The sequence below is a fragment of the Anoplolepis gracilipes genome, chromosome 4, assembly GCF_047496725.1.
Source record: "Anoplolepis gracilipes chromosome 4, ASM4749672v1, whole genome shotgun sequence".
NCBI lineage: Eukaryota > Metazoa > Arthropoda > Insecta > Hymenoptera > Formicidae > Anoplolepis > Anoplolepis gracilipes.
The window spans coordinates 2,178,241-2,192,500 of NC_132973.1; the positions used below are offsets into that span (position 1 = coordinate 2,178,241).

Here is a 14,260-nt window from a genome sequence, read left to right on the forward strand (position 1 = left end):
TAATTTTGTTATCCAGTTAAAAAGAGCATTAAGTTATTTCGTGAAGCTTATTTGAGCTTTGATTAATGTGAATTCAATCTGCGGACCATTTAAATCAGAGTGTAACAACAAAAATATTAAGAATATTGAGAATAATCATGGAGAATAAAATTTTGACAGCCGGGGATAGCAGAGAATATTGAATTAATTTTGCAAATATATAATTAAAATTGATTAGCCTGCGAAGCGCTGTTTAAATAAGAATTGCGCGGGTGCGTAACTTTTCTTATTTATAATAAATTTAATTGGATCCAATAAAGCTACATATTAAAAGTTATGGTATTTTGCAAAGATAATTAATACTATTAGCTATTATTAATATTATTTAATACAATGATAGTATATTAATTATCTTGCTGGTTTAATTTTATACGATAATAATGTACACTGCGCATTAATGCATTCAATCAAAATCACTATCAGATTTTTATACTTTTACACATCAGAAAATTAAATTGTAAAATTATACATAAAATATCTTACATATTAATAAATTAAGTTCAATTCGTGTCATCGAAATATATTATATAAAAAATGTGTAAATACGCAAAATGTTGCAATTTCTCTTTATTAAAACAAGTATCTAAAGAGATAATTGATTCATTTGTTTAAATACAAAATTATATTAATTAAAAATTGTATATATTAATACATCTCTACAAGTTTCAATAAAAGAAAGAGAAAAACAAAAAGATAGGGAGAAAGAGAAGGAGAAGAGGAGAAAGAGAGGACTTTTGCACGACGAGCCACCTTATACGGGCGCGACCCGGGCTTCTAAATATAAAGGCGCCCGCGGTTTTGACGCTTCTCCGCGTCTGTGCGTGCGTATTTTGCGGCGAATCTCAACCCGCTGTTATACTTCGGTTAGTCGGATTCACCAATGAAGCGGCGAAATTTTCCTCCTGCTCGTAATAAATAAATTTTCAGATATATTTGTATCCCGGGAATTGGATTATTAATCTTAGTCCTTAGGGGAAATCACCTCTTGATACAAGCCGTGATTTCATATTCTCGAAACGATAAAGCGAAGAGAACACGATAATAAGAATCAAAATTCTCACTTCGAGGATGAAAAAGTCTGGGAAATTTTAGAGTATCAAAATTTTATCTGAAAATGTCATCATCATGTTTTTGCATTTTATTTCCTCACGAATATCGCAGCTCGCGTTAAGTGTGAACGTAGCTTTAACGTTCCAACGCTCGCTTTCTCGTGAACGACACTGTTAGCAGACGATTGAAAGCGCGACGGTAGAAAATAGACGATGACATGCTTTCATCATAAATAAAAAAAAAAAAAAAAAAAATAGATAAATAAGTAGGTGGCGGCAGAAAGTGTGCGGCGCGAGGGGGTGAGATTCAAGATGACGTTCAATACCTACAGGACGCGATACGCAGGATGATCGCCAGATGATCAACGATTTATATCGGCTACCTGATTCTTGGTCCAGATAGAATCCTCGACAAGCGCCGGGACTACCGAGAGATATTTTTAAATACGCGACGATATAGCCCGAAATTTCTAGCCACACGGCATTAGTTGTAGAAGAAAGATGCTGTACTTGCATTCGTATTAGTACTCGAGGAGAGTCACCGTTAGAATTAGCAAGTTGAAAGTATATATTACTTGAAATTATTAGAAAAAACGTTCAGCATTTTATACACATAAATATTGAATTTAGATAAAATTTAAATAATTATAAATATCAGTTAATTGATAAGTTTTTAATATATAAATTTTTAAAAAGAAATGTTAGTTTAATTAATATTATAATCATAAAGATAATGGAACGTTAAATATTCAGAAATCAATTAAAGACATATTATATTGGCCTGAAAACAACAAATAAAATTTCAAATATGAATATCAAAATATAAATTAACGAAAAATACACCTCTTCTTCTTGGAACGATCACATAATTGATAGGCAACAAGGATCGATTAGCAAATCCTGATTTTAGTAGAAATTACAGATTCGCATCCTAAATGTTACGTTGAAACTATTTCGATGGCCAATCTCGTGTAACCGCGTCGAATGGCCGACCTTGATCTACGTCGCGTCTCCGTAATCATTGTAAAAATAAAAGCTGCTCATTCTATACTCGAACCCTCCTCCACGTCCCGTTCCCTTAACATTACGCGCTTTCCTATACGTCATAACCAAGTAGAGGAGAAAATAGGCGATATCGAAATGCCAGATTCGTCATCGAGATTCTGGGTCATCGAAGTGATACTCCGTTGCTGATGCATCCGGTGCTTGGAGCCAAATGTCGAATAAACGTCGATGCGAATCGTAGAGTAAATAGACAGTTCTCGCAACTGTCGATTGCAGCTGGCTCTGGTCGTGGCTCTCTAATGACGTACTCGATACTGTTCTAAAGCATTACGTGCGCTACGTTAAGGTGAGCACTTCCGCATCAAGCCGCAAGTTTTTCACGTCGTCTCGTGGCCGATGACCGCGAGGTGATCCCAAGGTGGGAAAAGACGAGACGGTGGAAAAAAAACGACGGCCATCGCTGTCCCTGCGCCCGTGGGGTAAGAAGCAGAAGAAGAGGAAGAAGAAGAGAGGGGCGCCTTCGGGGTTTGGCGGTAGTGACAATGCCAGTATCTCGCGAACTAGTTTGAGTCGAGGGCGACTGGATCGAGAAGTGAGAGAGGACAAGCTGTGTGCCAGCCCTGGCCCCGGCCGATCGCGTAGTGTCTAGTGTGACGAGATGACGGGCGCGCGGATGAGACCCGCGCTCGTCGTGGGCCTTCTTCTAGGCATCCTAGCTGTCGCCTTACAAGGTCAGTAAAATCGTCCAACGGCCATCAGCTCGCACGAATGGATCTTAGAATTCTTTCGCAGATCATCGATCGATTGATATTTTATGGTAAATGATAAATTCGATCCTCTCAATTTGTTTTAATTCAGTGTTATGCTTTTGAACCTTGTTTGGCGATATCGATCCACGAATGTTTCTTCATCGATATTCATCATCAATAAAAGATATATTAGAAATTTGCTTTTATATGGTCCTAGCTGGATTTTCGTAATGTAAACGCGAGAATCAGATTTCGAACTAATCAGATTGATAAGAATATCTGTTCAAGAATAAACAAAATAAAATTGTTGTATATTGAGAGTAATAAATGTAATAAAAGAGATTACTTTGAGACGTGAAATTAACAGCAATCATTGACACGACAATGATAAGATTGAGACGTTGACGAAGCTATGACGATTGACTGACGAAGGTCAATGTTACGTAAAATCGCCGGTACACGTCATAAGCTCTTACAGCCTATGATCTTCCCATCTAGATGCGCTGATGCTTCAATCATCATTTGGTACATTCGACTAGAAATCTCTCTCTACTAAGACTATCACTAATGATTCTAACTGATTCAATAATTTTTTCATTTTATACGAGAGACAAAATTATATGTATTTTTTGCATCTCATCCTTCGTTGATTAATTTGTTATTATACATTTAATTGAATAATTTAGATAAATAATAAATAAAATGTGAATAATTTAAATAAAATCCATCAAATGCAATATATAAACTTTGATTGAATAATAATTCTTGTTTTCTAAAATTATTGCGAATTTATAAAATAATTGACACTTATTACATTTTGCTAAGTAAATTTCAAATATATTCTCTACTTTATAATAAAAATATTTTTTTTTTCGAATAAGATTTAAGTTACTGATGGCTAAAGAGGCGTCCGACGTGTCATTTCGAAGCTTAAATAAAAGTCTCAAATATTTATTCAAGGATTTGTTATTTTGGGAATCGATGGGAGTTGGCTGTCATCAACCTGCACGATAATTACATAAGAAACCGCATAAATCCGTGCCAGCCTCGTTCTAAGTCTCGAGAAACACGAATTGTTCTAATTATGACCCGTACCATTATGAAAATTCCATATCTTCAGTGTTCTTTTTTAATCGAATAAATCATATAAAAATGTGCGTGTAAATTCAATTCGATATCTCGACTTTTCTCTCGGAAACACATCAAATCCGCGCTTTCAAAGTGGCGTCACTCAATAAACAGCTACAAATTTTTATTAAATACGTAAAGATATAAAAATCGATAACAATTTTAGGAAAAGAGTCATCCATGTCAAATTTGGTTTCGTCTTCGACAATGATAATTGGAAAAATTCGTTACAACTAAGTACTGCAAAAAGCTATAGATATTATAGACTATGGAACAAGACTCGCGGAGGTTCTATCTTTATCCGGCGCAGCTGTGCTTGCCAAACGACAGCTGCCTGCGTGCGTCTTCTCCTATCACTCGTAACTCAAAATTTGCTCGTATAATCGCATTACCTCGTAAAATGACAAGAAATACAAGTCTTGTGATTGAGAAGACAAAGAAATGTAATAATACACTTTTCCATGTACGCTCGACGTTAACTTTGTAACGATGTAGTTTACATTTTCGAAGACAGAATGAGATTATTCATATCACTCTGCACTTTCAAATCACAGCATGGCATGAAATCAAAGTATTAAATAAATCAATTTTAACCATATTATTCGATCAAAATACTATATACGTCAGAAAGGAAAAAATTTCATTACTTTTATAAATCATAATAAATAGAGAGAGAATAAATAAAAACGCACAGCCTAACGATGTAACATAGAAGAGAGCTAATAAAATGGACTTGTCCCGATTAAAAGTAGAAAACCATTTTTTATTTTCTCGGGAAAGCTAAAAGAACAACAAAAAGATGGAGGTTTGTGCCAGAAATTGCCGTACGTGATATAACAATGAGATATAGCGAGGCTACCGTACAAAATTGAACTTTTCGTGTTTACGATGATCACGTGAGCTCGTAAACTACAATGATTCTCGTATCTGACGTTTAGGTAACCACCGGCGACATTCAAGCTCGAACAACCGTCGAACTGGCAAGATGTGTGTTGGGTCTTCTTCGATTTCATCGATACCCATTCCATTATCATTTTCACAGCATCTATCTTATCCAATTGTCATAACTGTAGAGAGAGAGAGAGAGAGAGAGAGAGAGAGAGAGAGAGAGAGAGAGAGAGAGAGAGAGAGAGAGACAGAGAGAAGGAGAGAGACGTTAATTCCTTTTTTAAAATGTAATACTAACTATTCAGAAGATTGTAACAGTTTTAACAAAACACTTTACTTGTAATAGGAAACTTCCATATTTATTTAAATTTTCTTGCGGGTATTTTTTCTTTAAAATATAAAGATTAAATTGTAATATTGCGCAGACTGATTAGTCAAATAAGGATAATGTAAAATATTATTGGCATTTGATAAATTTCAACCGACCGACATAGCTTCAATTCACAGCTTTTCCTCGTAGGAAGAGAGATGATAAAAATACGATTCGCTCGCCTAATATATAAATATTTCCGAGTGTTGCTCGACTCAAAGCCGCCTACCCGCCGCTAAACTTAGAAGCCGGCCACGTCCCAGGTACCGCCTAGAAAGATGATATCGACATTTTCTTCGGTGGAAATTCCGCCGTCATCGCGTTTCGCAGCTGCATTTATGCGCCTATTAAATTAGGTTTCGTCACGAGCAAACTGCTATCGATGTCGTATATATGAATTAAGAAAAAATTAAGTCAAGATTTTCTCATAAACATATTCTAATGAAATTTGAGATACAAGTTTCAAGTATAAGAATGTGAATAAATCACACTCGAATAATATTAACTAAGACAAAAATAAATAATAAAATATAATACCTATTATGTTCCACAAACATATTATCAAGTGTACATTAATTTTATAATTGCATAAAAAATTAGAGAAATTATGTGAGTGATATACAGAAGACAATAATAAAAAAAATCCATTTTTTTTATTTTATAAATTATCTGCAATTAACAATTCATACATACTGTCAAAATTTATGAAGCTAGACAAAAAAAATTTAGAGTGATTAAAAAAATATTCTTCGAAATATATATTACTTTTAAATATTTTTTAATTCGATAAATTCGTAATCAATAATCTCTTTTTGTAAATTAAATTCAAATTAAAGATATAAATTTTGATAAAAAGTTTTGAATCTCTCCTTATTAAAAAATCAATTTTTACTTTTGCAATTCTCATTTATTCTATACATATATATATATATATATATATATATATATATATATATATATATAACAGAGAAAGAGAAAGGGAGAGTAGATACGTAAATTATAATAAGATTTCATGATATCGGCTTGCAAGCAGCGTATTGATGCAGCAATACAAACTTTTGTCGGATGACAAGTCGCGTTAGGTGTTCCTGAACACCTGTCACCGCGTGCGAGCACGCGCACGGCCCGCACCGTCGGGAGTGCGTAATGACTTTGACAGATTCTTGCGTCACATGGGTCAGATATTTCGGGTAGTCGCGTGGCGTTAAACTCACCGTCGCCGAAACTCTGTCGCCGCGCGCAATCGGTTATCTAATACCGCGCGCGATTCCTTTTGGCACACGTTAACGCGCGCAACGAGAATTCTCTCTCGGTCGGAAATTTCTGGCAGCCTGACATACTCGATGAAACGCAAACAATGTAAATATCTCGATGTGATGTGAATTTCTATCGTAACGAGACTTGTTATCTGATATTGTTGATTAATCAGGCGTGATATATTTTAGACTCGAGACTCGAATTAAATATAATATATAGATTAATTTAATTTCAACAGACACGTGTGTATTGATTAAAATTATCTTTCGTTTCTTATCTAAAGTTCGCTTCACGTGTTTTAAAGAAAAAGTGCTATAGATATATTAAATCGCCTAATAAAATAAAAAATTACATACTTAGAAAATTTGTAGAAAAATCTTTGATAACAAATTTATGTTTAATAATAAATAATAATAAATAGAAAAACTCTGATAATTTCATTGAGTAAATACACCAAATAGATGAGATGTATATTTTTTTGGTAGACTTGAGAAAAATGTTAAATGTTAAAATAATGTTTCAGGAGTGCAAAGCGAAGATGAATTAGAACGGGTACCATCCGAGGATTTATGTCGACCATACATCGAAAAGGCGCTCAAAGACATCGGCACAGGTAATACTAGATGATGGTGAATATTCAGCTGGAACACAGCGATTTCTAGAATATTTTATTTGAAGGATCTTTAGAGCAGACCAGTGCAGAAGTCGAAATCGAGGTTGATCAAGAGAGCCATGAGGAAGCAACACCTGCGAGCGAAGAAGTAAGATCTTCCAAATAATTTATAGCGAGATTTAATCTAAAATTTAAAAATTAATTAACTAATCTCAAATAAAATATTTATTAATCTTTTAAATTTAAAAAAAGTGCAAAATATTTTTTTTGTATAAAATAAATACTTTTATAATTTTTAAAAAATGTAACCTTCAATACGTATAATAAATATATTTTAGAGCACACTACGTGTAATTCTTCAAACAATAAAAATTTATTTGTAATGTAGAGTGTGTTCTAAAAATGAATATGGATATTATTATCAAAGATCTATTTATTTTAGGCTGACGAGACAGCAGAGGACGTTTCGAAAGAAGAGGATGAGGCCAAGGACGAGGAAAGGCCGGTAGAGGAAGATGCTGAAGCGACTGCCGATGACAGCAAGGAAGAAACTGAAGAACAAGCTGATGCTAGCGAGGAACAGGCAGAAGGAGAATCCGAACAAAAAAAAGATGAACAAAGCGAGGAAGTTACGTCTGCCGAAAGTGTCGAAGTTAAGACCGCTCAAGAAGGTAAAATCGCTCAACAAACGTTAATAATTTAAATAGCAATGATTGATATTTTCTATCTAATTATATCTAATTAAACATACACAAATGCAAAGATATAAAAACATATTAAAGCATTAAACACAGAAAAACGTTCTTTCAGAAGAAGCAGAAGAAGCAGAGGCGACGTCCGCCGAGGTAACTGAAGATGGGGAACAGGCCGATTCCTCCGAAAATGTGACTGAAAGCGAAGAGGTAAAAGCTGAAGAAGAAGGTGAGAAGTCCGACGAAGAAAAATCTGACGAAAAAACACAAGAAGACGAAAAATCCGAAGAAGAAAAAGTAGACGACGAAGCGAAATCCGAGGAAGAAGAGGTAGAAGCCGAAGCAAAATCCGAGGAAGAAACGGCTGAAGCCGAAGAATCAAAAGCTGAAGATGAGGAACAAGAGGAATCCAAAGAAGCCACCGAAGAAGTAGAAGTCGAATCAAAAGAAGAGACGGAAGCTCAGCAAACGTCTGCGGAAACTAGTGCTGAAAAAGAGTCTGATAAAGAGGAAGAAGCGGACAGCAAAGCCGAAGAAAGTACCGAATTGAGCGGTGAAAGTGAAAAAGACCAGGAAGAAGGGCAGGATGAAAGCGCCGAAACTCACGACGAGGAAAAAGAAAAAGATAGCGCAGAAGATGCCGAAGCAGCAGGCTCTAAAGAAGATGTAGAAGAGGAAACAAAGTCGGAAGAAGAAACAACAGCAACATCTACTGAAGAAGAAGAAAAGCCATCTGTGGAAGAAGAAGCAGAATCTGCAGAAGAAGCAAAACCTACCGAAGAGGCGAAATCTGAGGAAGAAGAGGCGAAATCTGCGGAAGAAGAGACGACTTCTGAGGAAGAAAAAGAAGGAGAAAAATCCGAAGAAGTAGAGGCACAATGCGAGGAAGGTGTTACAGAATGTAAGGAAGCAAAGTCTGCAGAAGAAGAAGAGGGAAAATCAGAGGAAGAAGATATGAAATCCGAGGGAGAAGAAGATGAAGATACGAAATCGCGTGACAAGCGAGAAGTCGACGAGGAAGAAGTAGAGGAATCTACGGAAGAAGGTAAAAGAAATCCTACAATAATTCTCAAAACCTCGAAATTTTTCTTGTTTTATCTTATAAATTTAGAATTATAAATTTATAATTATATCGTATAATATTTTATATTATTGTGCGTGAATAATTAATATAATTATTGTATGAACTTTATACTATTTCAGCTGCTAGTGAGGAAGAACAAGAACCTACCCCAGAAGAAGACTTAATTCAAGAAATCGAAATCCCGGAGAATCTTCGACCGAGAGATCACATCAATCAATTGCTAAAATTGGACGAGGAAAATGCGGAGAGAGAACGAGCTATACAAAGAGAGGCTGATATCATCCTCAGAGAACTGAAGAGACTTTATGATAACGCTATACAGCCGTTAGAAACCATGTACAAATACAGAGATTTGAGTAACAGGCATTTCGGAGGTGAGCAATCTATGGATATTTTTTGCACGATATTAAATACAATAATATTTTAAGTCTTATATATACTATAATAATATATTAAGTCTTTAACTGACTACTTTCAATGTTATAAAATAACACTAATAATTAAAACAACTAAAAATAATAATTAGATAATAAATTAATAAAATATATACAATTAAAATAACATATAAAGTAATAAATTAAAATAAAGTTGATAAAATTTAATTAAAAGTATTAAATAAAAAAAGTATTAAAAATAAAATAGTAATAAAAATAAAATTCAGGATATAATTAATATAATTACATCGTGATGTGTTAGAATATAATTAGTAGAAATATAATCACACATAATAAAATAGCGTGTAATTTTCTCCATAGAAATAAGCAATAGTCTTTTAATTAATGTGTTTATCTCATATATATTATTACTGATTGTATTACTCTATTCCGTCAGATCCTGAAATATTTTCCAAGCCACTAGTGCTCTTTATGGGTCCGTGGAGTGGCGGAAAATCATCCATCATCAATTATTTGCTCGACATTGAGTACAAACCAGTGTCTCTAAGGACAGGTGCGTAATTAACGAAAAGAAATACAACAATTTCTTTTTGTACCTCTTGTTTGGCTTTGTGCTTGCAAAATAGTCAGGACATAACGGTAGGAAGCGTGCTAGGAGCATGAATATATAGATAGTGTTTAGGTGGTTTGAGAGAGTGCTTAGAAGAGCATTGCATATCGCCAAATGGAAAAAATGACACAGGAGCCGAACCATCACCGGCCTACTTCAACATAATAATGCACGGCGAGGAGGAAGAGGTCCTCGACGGCACTCAACTGGCCGCCGATTGGACCTTCTCGGGACTACAAAAATTCGGCCAGGGTCTGCTGGATCGTCTTAGGGGCTTGCGACTTAATAACAAATTGCTAGAAAGGGTAAGACCGTGATAAACAATTATCTAGATATATATCTATATAGATATTGCGCAGGAAGTACATGTTATGATAAATAGTCTGGGAAATCCTTTTAATCCTTTCTTTTTTATTTGGAATATCTATTCAGAACAATTGTTTCAAATTTATTTTTTTTTAAATATTTTTAAATAATTTAATTTTTTAATTTCTTCATTAAATTAAACTTTAATTGTAATTGCAAAATTTAAGAAAAAAATATTATTTTTAATGTTTTAAAATTCTATCAGTCTTTGGAAAGAGAGAATAAAAAAAAATTGTAGTCACACACTGTATTATTGAAAACAATCTATGTGACATAATATATATTATCATAAAATTACACATATAAAAAGTCAACTTTAAATGGCTAATAACTCATAATAAAATTCAAAGCAAAAATGTAATTATAATCTAATTATAATTTCATGTGCATATTTTATTTTTTCAAATGTCTTTTGTATGGTTTTGTTATACCGAGAGACATGTAAAATTATAACTAGAATTCCATTTCAAATTTTATCATAAATTATATGTATATATAGATCAGCTAAAGTGAATTTTAACTATCTGCTATAACTATGTCAGGTGAATATCGTCGAGATACCGGGTATCTTGGAAATTCGCAAACAAGTTCAACGCTTATTCCCTTTTAACGACGCGTGCCAATGGTTCATCGATCGAGCGGACATCATATTTTTGGTTTACGATCCCGCAAAATTGGACGTCGGGCCCGAAACCGAAGCGATCCTTGATCAGTTGAAGGGAAGAGAATATCAGGTAAGAAATTATAAGAGTATTACAGAAAAAATTATAAAGTCATTAATATTCTCCGGTATTTTTGTTTGAAAAAAAGTCTCCAAATATTCATTTAATTAATATTATAATTAATAAACATAACTTTTTCAAACACAGACCCGCATTATTCTCAATAAAGCGGATCAGGTGAAGCCCGAGGAACTCATGAGGGTGCAAGGCGCCCTAATCTGGAATATATCGCCGCTGATGTCAAGTGCGGAACCGCCGATAATGTACTCTACATCGTTATGGTCCATACCTTACGAAGCTGGTGCGCCCACCAGATTGTTGTACGCTCAAGAGCGCGCATTCCTTCGCGATTTACGTTCCGCGATAAACAAGAGGGTAGAGCACAAAATAGCGAGCGCCAGAAGATTCGCTGTAAGTAATTTCAATTTTTTTTTTTTTTTTTCCAAGTGAAAGAGTAATGAAGCTTTCCTTCCACGAATTTCCAGCGAATAATTGTCATGAGAAAATCACACGAATACGATAAAAATGATTCACTTGGATTTTACACAAGGAAAAAGCCTAAACTTGATTAAAAATCAATTTGATTTGTTCGATTCGTGGTTTATTCTAGGTACGAGTGCGCAACCATGCAAAGATGGTAGACTGTTACTTGACGACGTACTACAACCACAAGACGTTTTTCGGCAACAAGCGGGAGATCAGCGACAAGATTATCGAAAATCCACAAGACTATCATATCTACGAAGGCCTCAGCACCCTGACCAACATATCGCGCTATGACCTGCCCGATCCGGACGTCTATCGCGACTTTTTCCGGCTAAATCCGCTCTACGATTTCCCACTGTTGAGCTCTACCTGTACGTACTTCCGCGGCTGTCCGATCAATAGGCTCGACGTGGCAATCGCCTACGATCTACCCGAGCTAGTGGGCAAGTACAAGAAGTCGGTAGAAACGGTGCTGCACGAGAGCGAGGGTAACAGCCCACCAAGTTGAGTGCGAGTCTACGTTCTGGAAAAGAGTTCTTGATACTATGTGAAGTATGAACCTGGCGACGCAGCGATCCTAACTTTCGCTACACCGAGAAGAAATGCTCAACAGCCTTGGTGACGCGAAAATCAAAGACGCTTGATGATGGCGAACTAATCAAAGAACGCAGTCTGATATTTGAGATTGTACCGAGGACTCTCTTCCTGAAACTCAAGTAACTGGATCGCACTACCCTCGCGTGTCGTATTCGAGGTGCTCCGATGACAAGAGGTCGGTTCGCGAAAAAAAAGCCGACAGTCACGAGAGAAAAAAAGAGAGAGAGAGAGAAAACGGGAAGGACAGCGTGAAAAAGCAACATCACGTATCTTTAAATCCGAATAATTTAGCTTCGTTCCTTTCGACAAGGGAAAATGTGAGCAAAATATGAAGTGTGATATCATGGATTCAATGATCGGTACATCTCCTCGTTTACAGAAGAAGAGCAAGTGTGTGGTTGCTTGTGTCTGGTAAAACAATGCGAGTGTTACCATTCCGATCCAAAAACGGACAGTGAGAGTTCCCTACACGAATATATATATGTGTTCAGATATCGGTTCCTCTCGACGAAAATTCTAGGCTTCGGTACAACAGTGATCTGTCTTGCTTTTTTACTCGAAAATTCATTCTAAATTTAATTTAAAAAAAAATCTAATTTCAATATTTTCGAGATCTCTCAATTCATCTAATTTTAATTTCAGAATCTCCAATTTTGGAATTTAAAAGATTGATTATCGTTTAATTTTCTTTTCTTTTTTTCAAGAAATTCAACTTTAAAATTTAACATTTGAATTTTTAGTTTGTAGAAATTTTATTTTAGAAGATATTAACATGCCTAAAAGTAATTTTATAGGAATGAAATTTTGTTTTAATTTTCGAGCTTTTAAAAAAGATTCAATCATTATTCCGAGTCCTTAAATTTGTTTGTCTCGCGATGAATCGGTGCCTGCTGATAGCTTTTATTTCGGAAGAAGACTCTCGAAAATGGACATAATGTTGAATAATTGCAACGGTTTTGTCCGTCACGTACCTCCATACCGAGGATATATTAAATTAATTGTATCGAAATATTTCCATTGCGAAAGAGATAAAGTGATCTCTTTTTGAGGCTTTTGTGGAATACCTTGTATAAGCTGATTTGTGTTCTTATTAAAAAAAAAATGTGTAATTAAATAATTTAAGCTATACTGCTCTCTCACGCGTTGCTCAGTTAACGTGTGAGACGGATCGTGTATGAAGGAGAGGAGGTGCTTTGTTGATTAAAAACTTAAACTTTCTTCTCAAATTCGCGTTGGAAATTATATGTTTCCTATACTTTAGACACATGCTGAGTCCTTTTATTAAATAATTATATTGTAGATATTTAAATTTATAGCCTTTCAAATTCTTTTACTCTTATTTATTTAACTTTAGATTGTTAAATTTTTCAATATTAAAATTTTTTAGTTGCTACAAATTTCTTTTCTCAAATACTTCTATTTAAATCACTGAATCTTAATGGCTTTTAAATCGCTTAATTCCATTTTTGAATTTTTATATCGTTAGATACAAATACCTTTTATTCCGTCTAGAATGTTTTTGTGTGCATCCTATCTATCTTAATTGTATTTCATTAATTTTAGACAAACTGTTCAACGTATATATAATTTATGGATCATGTTAATATATATTCACAATCTTAATTGAAAATCCTAAACACGGCAAATATAATGTAATGCGTTTGCAGTCTATTATACACACATTACATTTTTCAGCGAAAGCGCGAACGTGTTAGAAATGGTGTAAGTAAATCGCGAATAACAAAGCAAGCTTTATCATTTACATCATTTAAAATAATCATATAAATGCGCAATTCATGCAGCATCTAAATATGTATACTGTTGACATCATTGTTATTACCATTGTTGTTGCTGATATCATTGTTATCTTACATTATACGAAGATTATGTCAAGTAAATTTAATATTGTTATAAAGATATGTATTATATATATCAAGGCATCTATTTCTTTAGTTAGAATAAGATTTAATATACCGACACACATATTGTACCTAAGCTAAGTAGATATAATTATATGAAATTAATTATAATTTATAAATTATTATAATTTATTATATATCTCTAGGGAAATGTGTATGTTTCAAATAAGAATGTGTTATAGTTGCTGGTTGTGTACATATGCGACATAATTTCGCACCTCTAAATACACACAATTAATTACTCATTTATTCATATAAGTCATTAAATAGAATACATGTACAAACTCATGT

General features: G+C 34.3%; 2 protein-coding genes across 5 annotated transcripts in view; one reads left to right on the forward strand and one right to left on the reverse strand.

Annotated features, from left to right (window-relative positions):
* LOC140664924 (putative protein FAM10A4) overlaps nt 1–14,260 on the reverse strand; it is an 18,590-nt gene that overhangs the window by 2,048 nt on the left and 2,282 nt on the right. The gene's annotated exons all lie outside the window — the stretch shown is intronic.
* On the forward strand, nt 2,401–12,511 carry LOC140664923 (uncharacterized). Of its 3 annotated transcripts, none has more exons than XM_072890552.1 (11): nt 2,401–2,824; nt 7,009–7,098; nt 7,173–7,246; nt 7,541–7,769; nt 7,909–8,835; nt 8,994–9,248; nt 9,706–9,822; nt 9,952–10,184; nt 10,788–10,979; nt 11,115–11,378; nt 11,578–12,511. In XM_072890552.1, exons 1-11 carry the CDS (start codon nt 2,752–2,754, stop codon nt 11,959–11,961), a joined length of 2,838 nt encoding a protein of 945 aa, XP_072746653.1. In that variant the 5' UTR covers nt 2,401–2,751; the 3' UTR covers nt 11,962–12,511. The 3 variants fall into 3 exon arrangements, with proteins under 3 accessions (XP_072746653.1, XP_072746652.1, XP_072746654.1); XM_072890551.1 differs by having other exon boundaries at nt 2,404–2,824; nt 7,164–7,246; XM_072890553.1 differs by having other exon boundaries at nt 2,414–2,824; nt 7,164–7,246; nt 10,012–10,184.

Coding starts and splice junctions, on each gene's coding strand:
- LOC140664923 (XM_072890551.1), top strand. CDS start 2,752: ATGACGGGCGCGCGGATGAGACCCGCGCTCGTCGTGGGCCTTCTTCTA. Junction 7,099..7,163: donor GCTCAAAGACATCGGCACAG/GTAATACTAGAT, acceptor TTTTATTTGAAG/GATCTTTAGAGCAGACCAGT. Junction 9,823..9,951: donor ACCAGTGTCTCTAAGGACAG/GTGCGTAATTAA, acceptor GATAGTGTTTAG/GTGGTTTGAGAGAGTGCTTA.